General features: G+C 43.9%; 1 protein-coding gene across 1 annotated transcript in view; it reads left to right on the top strand.

The window, feature by feature from the left end:
- Positions 1-23,600, top strand: part of OCA2 (OCA2 melanosomal transmembrane protein) — a 213,380-nt gene that overhangs the window by 10,280 nt on the left and 179,500 nt on the right. Inside the window, exon 2 of the mRNA XM_032982477.2 lies at positions 18,589-18,875. Within this exon, the coding sequence (XP_032838368.1) occupies positions 18,610-18,875 (266 nt within the window). The 5' untranslated portion in view covers positions 18,589-18,609. The remainder of the gene's footprint in view (positions 1-18,588; positions 18,876-23,600) is intronic.

The raw sequence follows: 23,600 nt of genomic DNA, 5'->3' as shown, positions 1-23,600 counted from the left end.
GTCCTCTAATATCTCTCTTCGGCCACGCTGACAGCTGCTTTTGCTTCCCTTTTAGACCGGCTGCGTGCATTGCACTCAAATGCAGTTGATGTTCTATCTCCTAACACAAAAACAAAGTCTCTGAAACTCCTCACCAGGCAAACTGTGCTCTGCAGGGGCACTGGATGCTTTGGCTAGAGGCCAGAAAATCTTTCTCAATAATCTAAATGGTAACTGGCCATCAAAAAAACAGAGTAACTTTACATGCAATCACACCTAACTTGGTCTGGGGTTGAGCAGGGTCCTGATATATCAGGAGACACTCCTCATACACTCTGTTTTCAAGGAATTTCTCAGCAGGTACCTACTAATTTATACAGTGCATCACTCGGTCATTTGTCTTTGGCTGTCATGGGACATCTTTGGTGTTGTGTCCACACACTCTAGCACCCGTATGTGCCAACTATCTGATGGTTATAACTACAGAGTGTATATCTTCATAAAGGCTGTGTGGTCATAATGCCCCGAGAATACCCCTTTCTGCTCACGTTTTCTGTGCATCAGATTTCATTGCATAGCCCTTGTCTTGTCTTGGACGTATGGGCTGTTCAAGCACTAGAACCCAGCGTATTTCTGCAAGGAAATCATCCTAGGTGACATGTCCAAGATCCTGATGAAACTCCTGCACGAACTGAAGATTTTATGACTGAGGATGTCAGCAGTGACTGTTTTGTCCATTCCCTCTCACTGTTCCTCGTAGCACCTTTTTGCATCTCTTATTGTTTATGACTTAAATGGGCTTGAGTCTCAACTCTGTCACAACGTACGTGCTTCACTAATTTACAGACTTCAAATTAAATAATAGTAAGCCAGTTAATTTGCATGCATGTAGGAACCACAATGAAGCTAACTCATTGCAGTCTGGCTGAAAATATGAAGCCACAGATAGCTACATTTTCATTTCAAAAGTGTGTATTTTTCTGTTTTGTCAGAGGTACAAAGAAGGAAGCATTTCCCATTGACTTCAATAAGGGCAAATTTCTTCTCACTTCAAGGGAACCAAGGTTTCATCCAAAGCATTTTTCTAACGCATCGTTAGGATACGAATACGGAAGAAGTTACTGGAGGAAGAGCTACTGTGTGACGCCGAGTGTGTCTGGCATTTTGCAGTAGGTGCCCCTGTGGTTACCCAGCTCCAGGTCTGGCTCAGAGGTGCCGGTGAGGACGGGGGCAGCGCCGGGGCACCACGCTCAACGCTCCCAGGTTCGCAGCAACAACATGCTGGTACGCTCCCACCTGACGGCTGTCATCCCACAGCTCGCGATTTCTCCTTTGCTAACTTCAGATGCTAGCCGGGTGGGAGGTAGCCATTACCTGGTAGTTGGTGTGACAGCAGTGATTTTGTGCTCCAATTCGTTCGTGTGACTTTGGCAGGATTTTCGGGAGACGCTTCAATTCTCAAGGATAACAGCACAGGGAGTCTGATATTGCCCCCAGTAAGCCATTTTCCTGCAGGTTGCTTTGATCAGCTGCAAAAAAAAAAAAAAAAGATCTGAGTCCTACAAAATCACCTGAGAGCATGAAGCCATTTACTTTGTACCAAGTCCCTTGGGCTTAGAGAAGGCAGGAGCAGGGTTGCTGCTGGACTGGCGGTCCAGTCTCTCTGTCTTATGTGCTCGGTGCAAACAGGAGCGACTGTAGTTGGTGATGCATTTTTGATTTACAATAGAATATTTTATTCTTTGCCTGCCTGACCGCAGACAGTGTCGCTGCTGATAGGCTTGCAACACTGCTGCATCTTAAGACTGTTTTAATCTCAAACGACTACAAATTTCAAATATCTGATAAGTGTAATGATGCACTAGACGTAGAATGTAGAATAGACGTTTAGATGTAGGAGATACGAGGCAGGGTTTGAGAAGCTTTTCTCAGGGCTACCCAAGATGTTTGTGGCACTGACCAGAGCTGACGTGTTCAGGTTGGTAGGGCTCCTGCCCTCCCTTCCTCAGGCTGCATGTGCCAGGCAACGCTCACTTCACGCACAGGTATCAGGTATATGAAATGTGTGATGTGCAGGCTTCTGAGTTTACGGTCTCTCTCACCTGGAAAAGAGAAGGCTTTGAGGAGATCTTACTGTTGTCTTCGACAATCAAAGGCAGTTAGAGGGGAGCCAGAGCCAGGCTCTTCTCAGAGGTGCACGGTAAAAGGCAAGAGGCAACAGACACAAGCTACAATAAGAAAAATTCTGCTTGACTGTAAGGAATTTCCTCTCACACTGAGAGCGGAAGAGGGAGGCTGAGGAATCTCCAGCCTGGGAAATATTTAAAATGTGTCTGGACAAGACCCTGAGCAACGTGGACTCAGATTGGCCTCAGCCTTGCTTTGGGCAGGGGTTGGACTAGAAAACCTCCGCAGGTCCCTTCTAACACGCATTCCCAGAACCCCTTATTATGCCCCGCAGTGAATTAAAACGACAGCGGGGGTCGGCAACATGCTCTGCGAGGCCGCTGGACAGACCCGCGCGTGTGTGCGTGGAGGAGCGAGGCTGCTGCCTTCGCAGGGGTGCAGCTGCCCACGGCGGGGGCCCCTGAGTCCCATGGACCCCGCTGAGCTCCCCTGGGGCTCAAGGGTCCCTTTTAGCAGCATCCCAAGGAGAAGAATCAGGGGCCAAGGTGTTTTGGGTTTGGAACAAGAGTGGGGCTGACGAGAGGAGCACGTAATTAAACCCCTCTCTGGCATGGCCCGTTGGAAGGAATTTCTGCAGGTTCAGCAGCTCGGGGCTGGGAAGGCAGCAGCACTCATCGATGGCAGCATCCTCCTCGGCAGGGTGGGTGAGGGATCTGCTCCACCGGCGCTGGAGTCACGAGGAGCAAAGACCTGGAGATGTCCCATTCGGCGACAGGGTCTCAAAGGGAAAGAGCAGGGGCTCTCCTTCTCCTCCCTCGGAGGGTTCATTTTGAGAGTTTTCTGCTCTTGCTGCTGGAAATTCCAATTAAAATACTCTAGCTGGCTAAACTTGGTATCTTCATTGCAAAAGCATAATGAGCTCTTTGCATTCTGTGTGTCTCTCAGCTAATGAGTTCTCCCCTTTTATACGGAAGCTCTGAAGGCAGATTTTTATTATCTGTTTTATTATTGTTGAGCAAAGAAAAAAAGATAGTCTGAATACACTACCTCTCAGACATCCTGCCCATGTCAAGGGCCGCCAAAGCATGTAGAGTGTGATTACAGCTTCCGATTTCATTGCTGAAGTGGCTCTATAAATAACAGCGTTCAATGAAAATTGCTGGCAGCAGCATTGCTTTTTAAGCATGAAAATGTACAAAAAAAAAAAAAAAAATCTCAATAACTAGATGATTTTTTTCACCTAAGCCTCCTAAAGGTTTTATAGGTCCAAAAGGAACAGATCACTATAAGGATTTCTGAAACAACTTTTTCTACTGTGAGAACCATTTCTGTTTTCCCTGCTTGTTATCAAAGATCTGCAAAGCCAAGGTCTAAAACCCAAATTCTAGTTGATACTGACACTGATTTATTTCCCGAGCTGGAAAATTAACCGCAAATGACTTTGAGATCATGAACTGAAAGGAAATTTGTACAGCTAGACTTTCATAGCGTTTGGGGCTCGACGGGGACTCACGACTCCAACTCGCACATTTTTATTGCGCATTTGCACATTTCCGTCAGTTTTCCAAGTATTGGACTGAGCGGCATGCCTTGTCTGAGCAGATGTTCCAGTGATAACTCTAGTCAAGAAGACATTGCCAGGCTGCTGTCCTCAGTAGTTTGTTTCAGTAGTTAATCAGTGTGACGACTTAAAAAAAAAAAAGAGTCATAAAAATTGTGCTGTATTCCCTGCTTGAATTTATCTGGATTCAGCTTCCAGCCATCTGTTGGTGTCGTGCCTTTTCCATTAAGTTCGAGAGCCTTTTAGCACCAGATATCTTCTTCTCTCTGTGAAAGTGGCATAGCAATTGAGTCAATGCTCCATCTTTTTTTTTTTTTTTTTTTGAAAAAAGGTACAGATCGAATACCTTTGGTCTCTCTTGTGGTAAGGCATTTCTCCAACCCTTGAATTATTTTAATTGATTTTTTTTTCTGCACTGCCTCCCTTCTTGCCAATTACTTTCCAAAAAGGGAGACCCAGCACTGTACCCTGCACTTGGTGGGTTAATTTGTTAAGAATTGATTGGTGGGTAAGAATTTGTTAGTTCTTACATGGAGGGAAAACAACAATCTCAATTCCTACCCACTATTTGGACTTACACCTTCAAGAATCACATTCTTCCTTTTTGCTACAAGGTGCAGGAGATTGTAGGCTTGCTTTTGCCCATTAAATGCTGGAGCATTTTTCAGGGCCACAGCTCCTTGCTCTATACCTTCATTTTCTGAAAATAGACTACATTTCTTGTTCCTAAACCTATTATTTGCATAGGTCTGTTTGCAGAGATGCTTGCTCTGAATTGCCCAGATAACTGCCTTAAAACCAGTTTATAATCACAAAAAAATTCAAATGGCAATGCAGTCCATTAAGCAAAAGATATCTCGATAATTTTTGGGCATATGACCCTAAACTCAAGGTGTCTGTATTCTCCAAGGAAAACTTCTCACACCGGTTCCAGCAATACTTGAGGTAAGCAGCTGTTACTGGTTTTCCTTATATTTTGAAAGGAACAAATTTATGCATTCATTTACAAATGCTTTACATATGTTTATCAGTCATTCACAGATTACAGACACCTTTTCCCTTCTTCATGTGAACTGGTTTTGTTTAGCCAATTACTCTCTGCTCTAGAAAACAACAGAGAGGTCGAACTTTTTGGCTTTAATGAAATGAATGAGAGACTTTTTTTTTTTTTGGTTTGTTCTGCCTCTACCCACAGACTTCTTTAAGGTCCCATAAATCAGAAAAAATGTTTCACATATTGAATGCAACACATTTCCTGAACACTTTCAAAAAAGTTGCATGGAATAAACATAACTCTTTTCGGACTTCATTAAGCAATAAATTAGTTGGGCTACAACCCTGAGAATCAGAGAGACTTGGTTTACTTTAAAATAACTGATATTTAGCTTTAAGACACAGCCTACTTGGATGTCAGAGAAAGTTAATAATTTAGAATTTTTTGTTGCTTTGTTAACTCAGAACTATTTCTGCTGTAAGGTAACTTTCTGTGAACTTTGATAAATGAAGACTATTTTATCTAATAATTATCCATAATCTCGTAATTATCTTGTATGAAGCAAAAGAAACAAATGTCTGCAGTTTGATGTGAGATTCATACATATCTTTGAATAATATGTCTCCTGAAGTACGATCCATGATTAAATTAAAGACTCTGGGATACATGAAATTACCTAGTCATTGTCTTCCACTTTCTTATGACTGCTAGGTTGAGATTTCCAAATTGGATTGGGGCAAAAAAATTTCTGTATTCCAGAGAAACTGCTGCAAAGTTTAGATAGGTCAAATTATCTCTTTGAAGATAATAATTCTTATTCCCACCAACCCTAGCATTCATTTACACTACTTTGACAGTGAAAATAGGATTTAGAGCAAGTGCAAATGTATCTTGCTCTAGATTTGTGGTAGGGAGAAGAGTCATTAATGTGAGTGTCAGGCCCGACGTTTTCCCCTTCTTATTTGTACCTGTGTCCCACAGTGGGAATAGGGTGTCACCTCCAGATTGTAAGGATAGGGACCAAGAACAGAGTGGAGCCAATTGTCACACAAGGTGACAGTTTCTTCCAGCCCTCTGCTGACCTGCAAATTATATTTTTCAGGGGCTATTTTTCAATAGGGATTTTTAAAAGGATAGTTATGATGATGCAGGGCCAGAGCTAGAGATGGAACAAACTCATCCAAACTTCTCAAAAGCTCGGAGCTGGCTGTGCCCATGGGTCTGCCCTGACACAAGGTGATCACGGTGCTCACACACGCTCAAGGCAAGTTGCTTGCAGCCAGCGTGCTGCCTTGCACAACAGCCAGAGTCACTGCGGGAAGTTTTCACTTCCATCTGAGCTGTTAGAGGCTAAAAAGCTCCAAATGAAAATAAGGAAAGAAAGGGAAAGGTGGGTGCATATCTCCCCCCCCCCCCCCCGCCCCATTTAACTGTCATGATGTCGCATTGCTGTCGATCAGTGGTGAGTTTTTGATTGTGTAAGGCTGTCATGTCACATTGGACTTAGCGTCTGAAAGCCAAAAATACTTGAGGGACTGGAGGATCATGTGGCTATTCTTCCAGCCAAGTCTCCCTCAGATCTTTAAGCAGCTGCTTCAGAAATGCATTCTTGCTGCAGACCTTCTGGAGACTTGGAGGGATTCACAGAAGGGCTCGCTAATGACTCTTCTGTGCAGTGAACTTTCTGCCCAGGAACGCACTGTCTTCTGTGAGTGCCAGCAAACACAATCACTCATTGGGGGCAGTTTGCTTAAAATAATCTGAACAGAGAGGCCAACCTCGTTCCCCCTTTCAGGGCAACACAGTCGGGTGTACTCTCACACATAGGCCAAACATTTTGATGAGCAGAGGCTGTTACTGTTACTATTGTAATGTACTTCCTCAAAATATCAAATTAATTTACAGCTTTGCTGAATGAAGGTTATTTAGCAGACAAGGCACATCTTAGCCCCGAGACAAGCTTAAACACACAGTGAAGCAGGGAACAGAAAATCCCGTATTCTGTCTCCATTTCTGTGGCAACTGCTAGGCTGTGGCTCCACGCCCTCCTCTTAAAAGCTTAAAGCAATCCCTGGCTGCTGGAACATCTAAATTGTTTGATCAATTTGGAGATTTTCTTGCTCTTCCTTTTTATTGTGGTAGGAAAGCTCTGTTTCTGTGCTATACTTGAAATATCTTCTTCCCAGGGATACCCAAATAAAATAATTAATAATCACATTCCCACCAACATGCAAAGAGTGCCTGCTGTGGGTGAGGGAGGAGGAAACGCTGTGGTCTGCCTGGAGCAGTGTCAGAAATAGAAATGCACCAGCCACAGCATTGCTATTTATACTCTCCTGCTGTGGATTCGGGCTCAGCTGGTGTCCTTCACTTCCCGCCTTTCCTCTGCCATCAGGAAGGGTGCAGTTTCTCCGTGTATTTTTGACCTTCTGGACCTGAGATGGCATGGTTCAGCCTTCCTCTTGGAGTCATGGACTTGGGCAAATTCTTTTTGTAACCACATATCTCTCACAAGCTAAGCATTTCAAGCCTGTTTTACATCTTTGAAGGACTTGATCCAAAGCTGAGTGAAGTCAGTGGAAGGACTCTCACTAGCCTCTGTGCATTTTGGATAAAGCCCTGAGGCGAGGTTCACATTCCATACATTTTAGCTTGGATTTGGATTTTCATAAGCTTTAACACTCCAGAAATCTGCCAGCTTCACAAATCTACATCCCATCGCATGTGCTTTCAGCCTCTTGGTTTTGTAAGAATGCTTTAAAGCTGAGAGAGAAGTTAATGAATTTGTCAGGACTGTAACATGAACCTGTGCCGTCAACAGCACAGAAACACCAGTTTTCATTGAAGATGCTGGTTTTCCTTCCGGTGCATGATTGTTTGCATCTAAGAAATATGAATGTATGTAAAAGCAGGCTGATTCGCAACATGAGGCAGGTAAAAAGCTTTGTGGAGCAGCAGGGTGCTAACGGAGTGTCCAAATCCAAAAAAGAAAGTTCTAAATACGTCTGTTTTAATTTTTACCCTTGCTTACTCAGTGTAGGCTTGGTCAATTTTTAATTCATACCAGAGCACGTTATTAGAATAGCACTGAAATTTCTAATCCAAACTGAGGCTTATTAGCTCAATCAAGTCTGACCTTGTCCCAGCTAAAATCAAAGCAAAACTCTGATAGGAACAAAACCAAATCCCTTCGGCTGTCTGGAAAAAAGAATAAGTATTAATGAGGCCTGAAATCAGTACAGCTATGTCCATTTCCAGGGTCACTGTCTGGCTTCTGGAATGCTTTGCTGTTTGCCATGGCTGTCTCAGAGAGTATTATTTTTGCATTAATTGCTTCGTAAAACAGGAAATAGTTTTGTCCTCTGGTGATAATTAATATCTGAATGTGGCCATGAAACAATTTAGTACAGGAAGGAAACATTTTTTAAAATAAATTAAAATATTTTTTAAAAAGTAAACAAAAACTCCAACTTTTTTGAGCACTGAATATGGAAATGGATCTATACAGAATACTTAATGACCTCCCTTAATGTCTCCTTTTTGGTTTAATTACCTTGGATGTATTATGGCCAGTCTCAACAAATCACGTAGCGGTTATTTTTACCTGAAGTGAAGTAAAAACTCCAGCCATATTAGCTGGCTATGAAGAATTAAATCCATTTTGAAAAGTATAATCATATGTAGTATGCTGCTTTGCCCGTTGAAATACTTGCTGCATTTCGCAAACCAAACTCCAGTCTGATAATGCTAGGACAAAGAGACCAGCTAAGAACTGCAAGTCTATCACACTGCTAGCTCCATTTGCACTTGGGTCCCATAGGAAAAAGATCTATTTCATTCTGCTTTGCTGCATGTTCGGAATAAAGGAGGAACCAGTGATATCATGAACTCTGCTCTTCTGCACCTGTTGGTATTATCTTTTTCCATGGTACAGCTGCCAAGGCATATGGAGACTCTAATTCCTTTGTGCAAAGAGACTCCTTATCATCATCTTTTCTGTGAAGTAAATTTAGTCTAGCAGCGGACAGGAGAAATGTGACATGAACGCTTATTGTGTATCAGTATTCTAACTGCTGCAGCAATCTCAAGCACCTGCAGTTTATCAAGTTAGACATAAGAACAATTGACACTGTGGGAATAGCAATCATCTAGACGTGTCATGTGGGGGGCAATGACACATTTTTTTCCTGCACATTGTTTTAGGGAGCTTGGTGTTCAGCTTGTAAGTCTGTAGAGAAATTTGTTAAGAAGTTGTAACATTTATTAGTACAGTATGGGTGTAAAACTAATAAAAAACCAACCCCTGATATAAGCATTCCTTTTCCACTTGGCACCCTGAATTCGCCTTTTTTTCTGAAACAGAGCTGAAACTAACCATGCTTATTTTAATTATTTCAAAATATAGTGTTGACTAATCAACCCCTTCCTACTGTCTTGCTTGTTACTAAAAAAGGGAGATATAAATACATTTTTATGCACCAAATAACAGGACAGGGCACTGCTATATACTTAGTCTGACATGTCTGAAGTATAAAGAAACCAAAGTAAAAATGATAGCATCACCAAGCTGTAATATTCAATAAAGACCTGTTGGAAGACATTTAAGATTTCAGAATCTTCTTTCCTAACAGCCTTTCCTGCCTGGGTCGTTGTCACCCTGTGCTGCTTTTGCTTGCAGCAGCTGAGGAGACCCAAGACCCTCGCAGGAGCTGCAGGAACGAGCACTTCTTGCCTGTCTGCTTCAAGGCCTCAGCAGTTACCCACAGAAGCTCTTCAAAGTGATGTGAGAATGTGAGATCTCATTGTCTTCCCATGACCACGTAATGATGGGCTATAAAAGTGCAGAAGAGAAGCACCAGGCTCTCAGAAGTCCTCTAGTAAGGCTAGAGTGTTGGAGTTTTACTCATCAGTGTGAATCATTTAATGCGCCGTGAAAGGCCTTGGGCATCGCAGCAGGCTATTTATCTTTCTTGAGACATGGAATTTGCTGTTGATCTCATTTTTAAGAGAACGCCAAAACATTAACTTGATGGCATAATAAGCAACTCTCATAGCTTAAAGAAGGAAACCCTCTCTGGGTTTACACTTGGGTCATGACAGGAACGAGAATGTTCTTCCTTGCAAACTTGCCTGGTTTCCCAGCATCTTTTTTTTTCAGAGCAAGCTGCACATGCTGAATGGTGTCCAGCTATATTTTGCAAGTTTCTTCTAGTTTCTTCTAGTGTGTCTTTCTTTCTTTTTTTTTCCCCCCCCCCCCCCCCCCCCCCCAAATAAGACATAAATCTAAAAAAGTCTATTTCAAAGTTACACAATTTTTCTCCTGATACAGCCTGCTTCTAATACAGCCCTCTGAATGTCCAGACGCATAAACTTAGATACTATTTAGCTGCTTGGTACTTAGTTGCTTTTCTCTCCTAGTTGTCTAAGATGTGGGCATCATTTTGGTTTCAGTGAGGGTGCCTCATAGGCCCTGTGCACAGATGATGCAACTTGAATAACTTTGGCTGAATCAGTTGTTCAGTGGCTTGTTGTGTTAGTATTGACATCCATCCTCCCTCCCCCTTTACTTGCTCAGCTTACCAGCAAGAAACCTACTTCAGTGTATGCACTGGTTCAGTGATGTGACAGCATTAAGTAAGTCTTCAAATGACCAAACCCCAGAAACTGTTGGTCCCAGGAACTGTTCAGAATTACTTGGTGCTACAGGTTTCATGTTCCCAGTGACTCCAGTCCCTGACGCTAAGCTAGTGACATTTGCTGGCAATCGTCTCACCGAAGCTGAGGTGTTTTTACAATACTCATGTCCCTCAGTTCCAGGTCCCTTGGTAGTCAGGGTCCACTGCAGCACGTGCAGCATGTGCTGGGTGGGGGCCTGGCGGTCAGTGCCTGTTTCTCTCCATGGGCTCTCAGGGGCCAAAGGACTCAAAGGTGGTGGCGAAGGGGAAGCTAACCTTACAGTGTATTGCAACTTGTTATCTGTATCTGCTTAGATGCTTTAAAAGTCCGTCTATTAATTTGAATGGGCTTTGTACTGACCTCTTTGACAGATGCATTAAGAAAGGAAAAAAGGAAATTACTGTTTTATCTGGATTTTTTTTTTTTTTTTGGTAGCTGGCTTGTTTGATTGTCATTATGCCTGCAGTGTTCCCTGCTCCAAATATCCAGGGTGACAGTTCTTCCCTTACATTCTTCCTTCATCAAAGGCTCCTTCTAAAAGGCTCCCTGAGCCAACTCTTTAAACACTGAGCAAGACCAGGGTATTGGCGCATAGTCATTCAGGACAGACTGTTTTTTTTTTTTTAAAAAAATACTTATTTACGGGTGTCTTTTGCACTGGGTAATGTTTACATGGAGAGCTGCATCTTCGAACAGGATGATGACAGACTTACTGCCCAGATGCTGATGGGAGATGGGAGTCTCTGTGTCAATGTCATCTTCAGCTGAAATGGATGGGACTCCATAAACTGTTTTTTTGGGTTTTTTTGTTTTTTTTTTTTTTCCCCTGGCAAATTCTTAAAATCTAGCTGGCTCGACCACAGTAGTCTGTGCGTGACCCACTGCTACTGATCACCTTAAGAGACACACAAACCAATTCCTGTCGCAACTGCGCACGAAGGAGTGCCCTACCAGACCCTTCCTGCGTACACAGAAACACTTTCTGCTGAGCAATTACGGATATTTTATCCACATAGAAGGGAGCGAAGGCAGCCGCGGGCACTGCCGGGCGGGCCCCGGCCATGGCCTGCCCTCCTCCTGCACCGCACCGTGTGCCCGCTTCCTCCGGGCGCCTCACGGGCCCAGGGTCGCGGACCCTCCCGTGGCACCCGGCTTTAAAAATGGACCCTTCTATGAGTGTTTTTTTTTTTTTTTTTTTTTTTTCCGGGAAAACCCCGTTTCTGGCCAGCGATCAGGCTGCCAGCAGGGGTCAGCCTGCGCCCGCCTATGCGCCGGCTGCCGCGGCGCCGGGGCCGGGGCCGGGGCCTGGGCCGGGGCCGGGGCCTGGGCCGGGGGCTGGGCCTGGGCCTGGGCCGGGGCCTGGGCCGGGGCCGGGGCCTGGGCCGGGGCCGGGGCCGGGGCCGGGGCCTGGGCCGGGGCCTGGGCCCGGGCCCGGGGCCAGCGAGCACAAGCTGCGGCCTTTTGGAGTGACCGTTGTGTCGACAGATTTCATATTGACATATTGACATTGGGTCAACACTTTTTTATCTCTCTGTTATGTCTGCTCTGTCACACTTCCTTGCTACACTCACTTCTCAGCTACTTTACTTAGTGCCGCCTGACAGTTTTGTGCTTTCCTGGCATGCCGTTAGAAGATACGTTTTCTTTCAGCAAGGAGGTCACACCTGTTCTCCCTGTTCTATGGTTTGCTGTCCAGAGAGTTGCACTGATGCAACTGTCAGTGGGCCTGCGCTTTGAAAATGAAAGTAACACAAAGGTTTTTTTGTTCTTTACTTGGCTGGCCTGGAAGTGTTTTCTCCACAACATTTCTTTTGTCTTGCGGCCCGCAAATGGTCTCCCCTCGTCAGGTGCTTGAATGATGTCTGTACCATAAGCTCGTCCCCTGGGCAGCCCTCTCCTTCGTCACTGTGACCAGCCGCCGAACTTCCCCCATGCACCCTGTCACCAGCCATGCCCAAACCCTCCACGGCTTCCCTCGCCGCTCCCCTGGTGCAGACCTCCCGCTTGCTCGTTCTGACTCTCCAGCCCAGTTTGCCCGTTCCTTTCCCCACCAAGGACTTTCTAGCCCAGCCACCGCCTCACTGCAGCGAGGGACCTCCATCCTGCAAGCCCTCCCCTCCCACGTCTCCACTGAGCTCTGCGGGCGCCCAGTGAACACCAAGTCCCCAGGAGGCAAGGCCATGTCTCCAGGCTCAGCAGCTGCTGGGTTGCAGCAGCGCTGGCCGAATGCAGAGGAAGGTAGGGACTTCACCCTTTGCAGAGGCCAGATTTTGACTCTGAGCACAGCAAGGTTTTTCCTGTGTCTGGTTAAGCTTGGAGTCCTCAGGTGAAGCGGTGGTGCTGAGTCCTCATCAGCCCTCTTGAGCTCTGTGAGCAGTGGAGGAGACAAACAGCCCAAGCACTGAAAAAGTCAAAGTCTTGTGTGCTCACCGGGGGCTCTGCTGCCTTAACGCAGCTGTAAGGTCTGAGCTGCTAGGTCTGAGCAGCAGGATCAGGGCAGCAGGGGCTGAACAGCAAGGGTGTCGGAGATCTTGCTGAGTTGGGAAGTCCGTAAGAGCTGTGTTCCAGCATGGGCTGCCTCCTGGCTGCAGGAAGCCACCAAAGGGTCAGCAGAGACCATCTTGCCCCAAGGTTTAGGGGCTTCTGCTAAATTCCTGCAAGGTGCTGTAGCGGGAGCCCTTCCTCACTTTCCTGGACACATGAGTGTGCATCCCAGGTTGACAACATAAAATGTGAGGCCACAGTAAATGGCTCCGCGCTGCTGCACCTCCAGCAGATCTGGTCATGTATTACATGGATTAGTAAAGCACATCACTCTTAGTCAGACACCCTCCTCTTGGCTAAGGAAATTCAGCAACTTGGTGGAAGTTGTGAAGATCTGCCAGTTCGTAACTGTGGTATTTTAAGCATTACAACTCGATGAGAGAGAATATAAGGTATCTGGGCTTCAATGGTTGTGTCTGGGAGCCTCTACCTGGGATCAGTTTGAAGCAATTTCTTCTTGGGCAGGCCAATGGAGACGAAGCTTCTCGTAGCCCATCTGCCCTGCTTCCACCTGCCAAATAGCCCTCTCTTCAGCCCTGGGCCAAGTATTCATGGGGAACGTAAGTAAGGAGTCTTACCTAAGGTACGAGCCTCAGGGATTCTTATTTGTGCAGTTGCTGCATAATGATAAAGGCTTACCCACATCATTCCTCTTGTCACTGATGGGCAGCAAAAAAAGACGACCCCAAGTACATGGAAGAGTCAGTAGTGACAACCTGCTGTGGCCTGCCCTGCAGCCCCACTCTGCACACCATGCTCTCTTGTCTTCCCACTTGGTCATGCAAGGGAGGGATGCTCTGCGCAGTGTTATTCGGTGCAATCCCTAACACTACCCTATGGGAAAATGGGGATCCTATATGTAGGATAGGCAGGGTTTTTGTGGAGAACAGCCTCCCTAGAACATACTGTCAAATCCTGGATGTCAAAGTGATTTGTTATGCCCTGAATGCCCAAAACAGTCTTACCTACTCCCTACAGCTAGAAACACTTCTTTATAAGAGAAAAAAACAACAATTAAGAAATACTGAGAATTCTTGCTTGCACATCACAGCATTAGATACCACAGTACCGTTCCTTTACTCAGAATAGATAAATGCAAAGAAGTGTTTTGGCAGTGGTAGTGTGGGAGTGTGTGTGTGTGTTTTGTTTTTAGATTGCGGCTCTAGGGATAGGTTTTCAGCTGAGTTTTCATCTACCAGTCCTGGGAATGGTTTTCCACTGTCCCCAGGATGGCAGGGTCAGGGATATGTGCAGCAACAGCCTTGCAAGGACAAGCCTGTGATGGGGTGATTTCTGAGATGTAGTGCTGAAGCCCTGCTGTGTTTCTGTGGGCCACAGGCTAAGAATAACGACTCTCCTCCCTGCTGCTGAGACCATTTTAAGGTGTCTTTGCCACAGGAGGCCACTACAACATCACCTGTGTGACTTGTGGGGAAGCTGTTGGGAGATGCATGTCTGGAGGGAGATAAAGAAAGGTGCCTCGGTGGCACATTTGCCTTGGTGTACTCTGTAAGTGTGAGGCTGCAGGAGGCTCTTTGCAGCAGCTTGTACACTTGGCCTCTTCAGGGTTCCTGGCACAGAGGTACACTGAGAGAGGAGTTGGAGCCGGAGACAAGTTTCTGTAGTCTCAAATGCTATAGAGAGGCTTCCCAGGCAGGTGAGATTTGGCTTGAAATTTCCTTGGGAGAGCAGTTCCCCAGCAGATGCAAGCTCTGGGGGCTGAGCATGAGTGTTGCTTCAAGAGCCGTGTTCTCCTTCCTCTGGGTGAGGCAGGCATGCGGGCACACTCTGCTCAGCAGCATCACACCCTCCCTCTTCAGCTAGTTATTTTTCAGAATTTGGGTTTCTACCTGATAATGGGAAGGTGATTTAGCGCAGCGGTAATGTTTTCTCCAGTCTTGGTGGGAGAAAGACTTTGATGGATAATGAGATGTGCAAGACAGGAAACATGCTATTTCTGGGCATTACCTGGAGCAGATGTGATATGTTGTAGCCTCATGGCACCCAAGATTAAATTCTGCTTCATTTCTGATTGCAAAAATGCTACCCTGTGCTTACTGATACCCAGGAAAATAACGTTTTAAATGATGATGTATTACCAGCTACATAATTTTCCCCCAGCATTTTGTTTTGCAACCAAAAAGCAGGCTACACAAAGCTTAAATAAAATAACATATCCTGTTGACCTTATTAGTACCTGAAAAGTTGGAGAGAAAATGAATTCTGCACTACTACTTTAAAAGTGGATGTTCAGCTGCTTGGACTGGGATGAAAGGGATGAAAATGGATAACAAACATGGCTTAAATACTGTATGAGCCCTTTTATAGTCAGACTACAGATGGGTGGTTGCTGGACCAATTTCTAGCTGTGGCTAAAAAAACCTTGCTGGTGTATGGCTCCAGAGAGATGAACCCAAAATTAACTTTCCTTGGCTAAAATCTCTCCTCACCTTCACTTGATAACATCTCACCTCTGTCTCACTGCTGATGGAGGCATTACAAGATAAGAAAAAGGAAGAATAACTAAAAGTGAAGAAAAGTTCTGTAACTACAGAGAAATGTGATCATTTGAGAATTTCTTGAATGGTAAATGTACTGATGTCTTAGAAGCTTAGATACCATGGTGATAGTTGCCTTAGCAATGTTTTAGCTACGTAGGTAATCACAATCAAACCTGTCTCTTGTGGCAAAATGATGCTGAATTATTTTATTTTTTTTGCAAAGCTTTTGTGAATGTGCAATAATGTGGTTTATGGCTTTGTATCTAGGCATCAAATTTTCTCTCAAGCTTCTCATCCTTGGCCTTCTTTTGTTTTTTCACTTATGTTAATTCTGAAAATAAATGTCTTTCATGCTAAGGCTTTGTACATATGAAAGCCTGACTAATTTAGTCCTTACTCACCTCAGTATAAAAAATTCTCACTTTTGGGGTGAGACAGGATCAGTTTTAGTGGTTGTGTTCAGGTTCTCATCTTTTAAGAACTAGTACAGCCTGAGTTGCTGTAGGTTTACTGCTCATGTTTCCACAGCCTGACATCATTTAAAAATCTGTGTATTTTCACAGCAGGCACTCAGACAAATCAAATGTTATGAAAAATGGAATAAGTGGGCAGATATCTCAATTACAATTTATGGAGTGTCTTAATAAAACCTGTATGTAAACATATAAAGTGAGATTGAAGACAAGAACAGTTATCTTTTCCATTTGGAGTTGGAGGTATTTGCATTTCAAAGTTATTTATTAGCAAAAAAAGGCAGTTTAGGATTTTAGAACAGGAAAAACTGGCTGCCTGCTAGGTCAGCAGACTACCAGAGGTAACAAGAAGATGTTGATGGAGTGCGCCTTGGTCCCCACGTGGTGTGTGTTGGCTCTCCCAAAACCTCTAGCCTCAGATACCACAGTGCAGGAGTGGAAAGCCTGGCCTTTCAGGACTTTCACTCAGGATTTTGTTTTGGATCACCAAAATTCAGTGCTTTCCAGGCCATGAAGAAGCCCTGGACCAGCTCAGTGACAGTGTGTTTGGTGTGACATCAGTCATGCTTGTGCTCCTTATACCAGACGATGAAAGGGCTTGTCCGTTTATGGAAATATCTAGGGGAGAGGTATTATCCATTGAAAAGTGAAGTGTCTTCAGTGTTTTTTGATGCGTGCCAGCCATATCTAAAAATGGGAACCCTGTGAAGCCAATAGTTGCCACCGTCTTTCTTTCAGTAATTCACCACACACTTCCTACCTTCCCTTTCTTTTTTCTCCCTTTCAGGAAAACCAAGAAAGAACAAGTAAGCAAAGGCTTACCTATGTTGATGTTTTCCTAGCTGTTAATCACAGACTCATAAAGCAGCTCAGGTTGGAAGGGACCTTGAAAGACCATCTGGTCTGACCTCTCATGGGAAAGGGAGCCTGAATGAGATTACCTATCTGGCACACTGCCCAGTCATGTCTTGAAAACTTCCAGCGATGGGGACTATACCACGTCCCTGGGGATGTTGTTCCAGCGATAAAAAAATTTTCTTTCTTATAGCAAGATGAAATCTAACCTGGAGCAACTTGTACCCATTGTACCTTTTCTTCTCCATGTGGCTCCTTGTGAAGAGAGAGCCTGTCCTCTTTGTATCTGCCCTTTAAGTACAGGAATACTGCAATGAGGTCCCCCCTGACCCTTCCCTTCCCCAGGGAGAAAACACCTAACTCCTTCAGTCTTTTCTCATAGGGTAGATTCTCCATCCCTTTGATCATATTTGTGGCCCTCCTTCGAACTCCCTCCAGTTTGAGCTGTGGGGACTGGGACTGGACACAGTACTCCAGCTACTGTGTAATGATGGGAAGAGTCAAGTTCGTCAATCTACTTGTAAGGACAGGTGAAGAAGATTAGGAGATGACAGCTAAAGACATTTGGAATAGAAAGAAAAAGAAATGCAGGACTGGGAAAGGAAATGCCACCTGGGGAAATTCTGATTTGGATTTGGCTAGCAAGCCTGCCTTTGCTTGGAGCCAACATCTGCATTTGTGGTGACTTGTACGTTCAGTCTTTTTTTTTTTTTTTTTTTTTTTTTTCAGGAGCCTCCATTCCCTTCTAGCCTGCAAGACCATGAGAGCTTAAAGCTGCACAGAATCATCATTAGCTTTTTGTTATTTCTTTTTCTGGTGATTTCTCCTGCTGGGACCTATTCCCTATTACTGTGCTATTTTCGCCCCACAGCCCTGCAGTTCTACCTGCGTGTTCTGTGCTGAGATCTCCGCAGGGAGGAGCAGGTATGTGCTCCGACAAGGCTGCTCTCCCCCACCGCAGGGACGTCGGAGGCTGGCGGGCCAGTTTCCTGAGCTCTTGCTGTCCTCTGCGGTGGCTTTGGCACTTTACGCTGAAATATTCTTGTGATTAGACTCCACAGCATGCGTTTAAGACAGGCTGATCTTTAACTCAGTCTTTGTGTCTGATTTGTGCACTTTGTGGGATTTTGAAGTGTTTTTTCTAACTTTTCATGCTGAATTTTAATGATGAGAGCGTAAAAGCTTTTTGACTATTATGCACTAAGTTTTATTATAATCACCGTTAATAATCATATAATAGAACCTAATTTTCATCAAGGTTGGATTCACATTTCTTAAATGCCTCTGGCAACTGCTGAAATGGCACGTTGTCTTCATAAAACTCGAGTACCTGCTCTGCTTAAGGAGGGGCCATCAGCTGCGGCAGAGCTTCAGCCTGGCAGGGCTTCCCGAGGGAGCCCGAGGGCTGGGAGGAGAGCGGTGGCTTCTGCGGGGCTGCTGCCACCCCGGCCGCTGGAGAAGAGCTGTGTGGTGGTGGTGAAGCAATTCTGTTATAAGCTGGGAAGATGGTCTGCACCACTGGCCCCCGCGCCTCTGTTGTGGAGATGGTTTTAACTGATTCCTTTAGGAGAGGCCAGTACAAGCTGCTGGGAGATATGTAGGAGAAAATCATGGTAGGCATAGAAAAAGTAGAAGACCCATCTCTTTACGCAGTGCTTCTTATAATGGCTAGTTTAAGTGCTTCTTATAATGACTAATTTTGAAGCTGCAAAGATGTTTAAAATGTTGGAATTATTCCTGGTGGAAATAAACCAACAAGAGAAATATCCAAAGGTGCACAAAGAAATCTTCTGCTTGGCATTTTTAACACGCTTGTACTGAAGTAAACATTGAGTCAATTCAATTTAGTCCTAATATATTTGTTTTCACTTTCTTTAGGAGAACACCCCCCAGGGACAGATGTACCTGGATAACAAAGATGACAATACGATTTCTAGACAACAAGAAATGGAGCTGAATCAGACATCTTTACATCAAGCCAGTTTATCTGCAAAGGTGGCAGCCAAACCGGTGACCAGAAGTTGCAATGAGCTGCGGCTATTAAAAGAGTATCATGGCATGGTAGCAAGTCTTGGGGAGCCACAGACCATGTGTGAAAAACCAGCAATAAGGGAGGATGGCTGCATTGCTCTGGGGAATTTCACTCCTGTTCCCATGCAGGGCAGGTAAGAGTAAGGACAAACAGAATATTTTTCCTCCTAATCCAAATTAATTTTTATTTCCTTGCAGATCAGATACGTCTGCTCATTAAGTGCGTGTTGTTTCTCCCACCCACATAGAAAACAAGAAGCGTAGTGGGACATCAGAGCAGTCTTAATTGCCATGGGGGGTCGTGGATCACCAGATTTCTGAACTGATCTCAGCTTTAATAGCAGCCACGGGCCAGTTTTGCTGTGTTTTCGAGACCAGACACATTGCTTTTCTTCCCTACATGGTGTCACAAAACACACAGGGACGAAGCAGTTTTCATGTCCCACCTCTCACCTCTTTCAGCAAAATGCATTATAGGGCTCTAAACCGAATCACTATAGCTAAGACTGCAAACAGTAAAATGGCACTAATAACACAACGGTGACAGCTGACACACTGCATAGAAAATGTACAAGGAGTGTGTGTTCCTTGTGTACCCCCTCCTGCACCAGGAACGGTGCAGGTTTGGGGCAGGGGTGCTAGTCTTTCCTGTTGTGACAGGTGCAACATCAGCAATTCTATTAAGAAGTGTTTAGAAATATTTTATAGACCCCAAAATATCGCAGGTGTCTTTGTGAAGTTTCTTGTTCACACATTCATTTTGTTAATCCCCTTTGGTAACAGGCTTGGAGCAAGCTTTTCACCAGCAGCAACCACAGTGCATGGAAGGCAGCCAGGATGGACTGTCAACCTTTTTGGGTAGTTTGAGAAATTGTAGAGGTGACTTGACAGAGCCTAAAGCGAGAGCAATGATGTACCTAATCCGAGCTCCTGCAGAGCACAGGCCTTGAAATGCTGTGTGGGGGTGTCTGCATCGAACAAGATAGCTTACGCTGCAGAGGTGAAGTAGAGTGCCAGAACAATTTCCAGAATCTGATGCTGGAGACTCTTGTTGCACTGCTACGAATCAGGAAAAAAAACAAACAAACAAACAAACAAAAACCAGGGTAGATTTCAAAGCAGTTTAATGTTTAAATCAGATTTTAAAAAACTAATTAATATTAAGTAAACATGGAAGTACAATTTATTTAAATATGTAATTGAAATGGATCAGAAGTGTAATGCAAATCAGAATCCTGGATCTTAACTGTAGTCAGCTAGACTTTCCATCCGAAGAACAGGATTTTCTTTTTATTTTTCTCTCTCTGTCCCTCCCTCCTCTTTGTGTGGTTGTCCATAGCTGTTCGTGCCAAGTGGGAGGTGAAGTCCTGGGGGCTCCCCACAGGCACCAGCATGGTGGTCACGTCCCTGCATTGCTGAGAAGGACTGAGGTTTGTCCCGTATCTCTGCATCTCAGTTGGAAGGAAATCCGATTATGTTGGGAGGAAAGGAGGTTTGGAGCATTTTGCCCCTGATCTGGGCAAGGGAGAGCCAGGCTAGCTGGATGAGTTTTGCTGTGCCCCTTACTTACCTACAATTTAAGTGTGTCCTCTAAGTCTACACAGCAAACCAAGGTCAAGGCTTGATGTGCATCTGAAAGTATTTCTGTCGGATTGAGAATTGGAAATCATTATAGCTATGCTTTCCAAATATTAACAAAATAATCAAATTGACAGTTTGACCACAAAAGCTATATAAATCCTTTATAAACGGTTTTTGGAGTATTTGAGGGTTTGTTGTGTTGACCAAGAGTTTTACTGACAGAATCAAATCTTGTAAAAGTTCTTCAGCGTGTGGCGGGGGTGAGTTAATGCCTTGTTTTGAAAGCACTGTAAGTACAATGTATATGTGAGGGTGGGAGGAAGGCAGGGGAAGAGTAGGACCGGGTACATCTGTAGACAGTTTTGTGAATTCACATATATGTCTTGCTACAGGTGTGTTTGCCAGTGCTATTTACTGTCCTGTTAACTATCCTGCTAGAGGAACAAAAACCAAGTTCATGTTCTTATGGACCAGCTCTCACCCTTCTGTCAGTGGGTGATACAAATTTGTGTACTGGTGGCACGCAACTTACTGTGAACCACAGTTTGAAAATCATGGTCACAGGTGCCAGAGATGAAAAATACTAAATCACGGGGGAGCCTACCATCCTGCAAGTGCAGGCTGTAGCTGCAGCTCTTTTGATAACACTGTTTTCCTATTGAGTAAACTGTAGTCGCCGTGTGTGATTTAGGAATAGATGTACAATTAAAGAGCTAAGCCCATGCTACCTTACAGACACATGTTTATCTAATCTGCTATAGCAATATATTAGGGCTCAAGAAAGGATCTCCTGAAATTTCTCCTTGTTGATCTTAACCTCTCTTTCTCCTCCAATACTGATTTTTTTTTTTTTTTTTCATGGAGGTGAATCTTATCTGGCTCTTCTTAGCATGTATTTTAGCCATCATACATTAGATGCAGTTAAAATACTGATGTGATCTGTTTGATCCCTCTGTATGAGTAATTAACCCTAAATCATCGGGACTACTCAACAAAATGCAGATAAAAACATGGATAAACCTTTGCAGACTCACAAGTTGTTTGATTAGTTTCATTAGAATGAGAATTAGTTTTTAATGTAAATTGTTCTTTTGCTTGCAAGCTTGCAAAGAAAACTACTAATGATTAAAAAAAAGAGGAGACCAAATATTTTTTTTTTTTTTTCCCTAAAGAAGTTCAGTAAATTGGCATGTCTGTATGGTTTGTTTTAATGCATCTACTTAACTTAAATTGCCAAATTATCTTTCAGGGATGAGATTCCCAGGTACTCTAAATTGTTCAAATGTACACTGCGACAAGACTTTCCAAAGAATCTATTTAACAGAACAGGGGATTTATCTCAGTCACTAAAATTACCTTGAAGAAAGTGTTCTTGAGTTAAGCTGGGTCCTTTTCCCAGCGACATAGATGTCCACCCTATTCTAGACTGAGCATTTCCGTTTGACTGCAGCACAATCCTGCAGGTATTTTGTGGTCAGTGTGTGTATTGTCTCACCTGCCTGTCAGAATGTCCTCTCATTTACTTTGTGTATTTAAGAACAGGACCTTCTGACTCCAGCTTTTACCACATCGCCTTAGGCTCCCTGGGCTCCGTGCAGGGAGGTCGGGACCATCCCCAGTGGTCACTCCAATGACTCCACCTTTCCAGAGCATCCTTCCTCCTGAAATAAGCCTGTTACAGCATTACACTGAACTGTGGTGCAGTTTGGTCTGTCAGAAATACTGCAAAATGGCAGTGAAGGCTGGATTTCGATTTTGCACTTCTCTCATTCTCCTCAGCCTTTAAACAATGGATTGACCAGGTTCTTCTTCATTACAGTTACATGAAAGTGGCTTTTGCAGTCGGTAGACAATGGTCCAAGCCACCTTCCTGAGTCCCTTACCTTGCAGGCAGATTTCACGTTGCTCTTCAGGTCAGCCCCGACGTCTCCAAAAGTGTAAGCTACTTTCTTCCATCGTGTCTCTGCAGGTACGGGATGTGGCCACAGAAAAGGGCCCTTGGTTGCCTTGGTCTCATCATCATCAGTGCTACTTCCATGGGAAAAACCTAACGGCATGGCTTTATACAAACCAAATCTGAAATCCTCCTTTGTGATCCACAGGAAGGGGGTGAAGTCAGCTGTTTTTGATTTAGGAGTCACTGAGCCTTGAAGGCCATCTATAGAAATGAGATGAATAGTAATTCTTAATCCCATGTAACCAATTACTTTGTGTGGCTGTTTAAAACTATGTTACTGAAAAAAGAAGGGCATTCATTGGAATATAAAAGTGGTGGAAGATGGTGGAAGAGGGGATTAATAGAGTAGCTGGACCCTGTGGCATTCATTTCATACTGCCTTTTGGTCTCTTTCTCTGGTGCAATTACTGGTTGTACCTCCTTTAGGTGGTCAATTAATAACATCTTCTTATGAAAAAAAAAAAAGGTTGGCAGCTGTGCATTTGTTATATCATGAACTTTTCATGAGAAATTAGACTGTGAAAGCAAAGGGATGAAACCAAGCACTAGCATTACTCCACTGGTTATATTTGGATGAATTTGGACCTGGAATTTGCTGGTCATTTACGATGATAGTCCCTGAACATTTTTTTCTTTAATCTTTGTGCCTCATTAAGAAGATTCATCTCTGGGATAGCAAAAAATAATCTCTTTTTTTTGGAGTCTGCTTCAGTTTGTGTTTCATCAACCAAAGCTATTTCTCTCAGCATTTCTCCTGTCCCACACTTTCACTTACGTAATGTTCACTTATGTAAGAAAAAGTAAAAACAATCAACTAAATCCAACTCTTCCTTTGCCCTGAATCTATGGTCCCAGGATCAGTAGGGAGATTGGTTTGCAATGAGAAGGTCAGTGAGTTAAAAACATCTATTGAATTTTTGGTTTGCAGCAAAACAACAGAAAGATTGCAATTCTATTTCCCGTTAGTTGAAGAAGCTGGGAGAGGATAAGCTATTGTATAGTGAAAAGTCAATATGAAGGTGAAGTTATGCCTTTAGCAGTGAGGGATTATATATATCAATTTTTATTTTTAATTATGTTGATATATTGCTACTTTTAAAGGACATTTATGCGTCTTAGTATTAGATGTCAGGAAGACATGGTTACTGTCTAAATAAGTAAAATTTATGTGACAATTTAAAAGCTTCTTTAGACAGGCGAAAAAAGACTGAAGAAAAAAAGCCCTCAAAAACATTCAAAACACATTTTTTTGTGTGTCCTAAGACTAATTTTGATCTTTGGCTATTAGAATAAAATGGGATCATCTTCTGTTCAACAGTCA

The sequence above is a fragment of the Tyto alba genome, unplaced genomic scaffold, assembly GCF_018691265.1.
Source record: "Tyto alba isolate M040663 unplaced genomic scaffold, T.alba_DEE_v4.0 Super-Scaffold_14, whole genome shotgun sequence".
NCBI lineage: Eukaryota > Metazoa > Chordata > Aves > Strigiformes > Tytonidae > Tyto > Tyto alba.
Note: the sequence above shows the minus strand (reverse complement) of the source record. Positions and strands in the feature narration are given on the sequence as shown.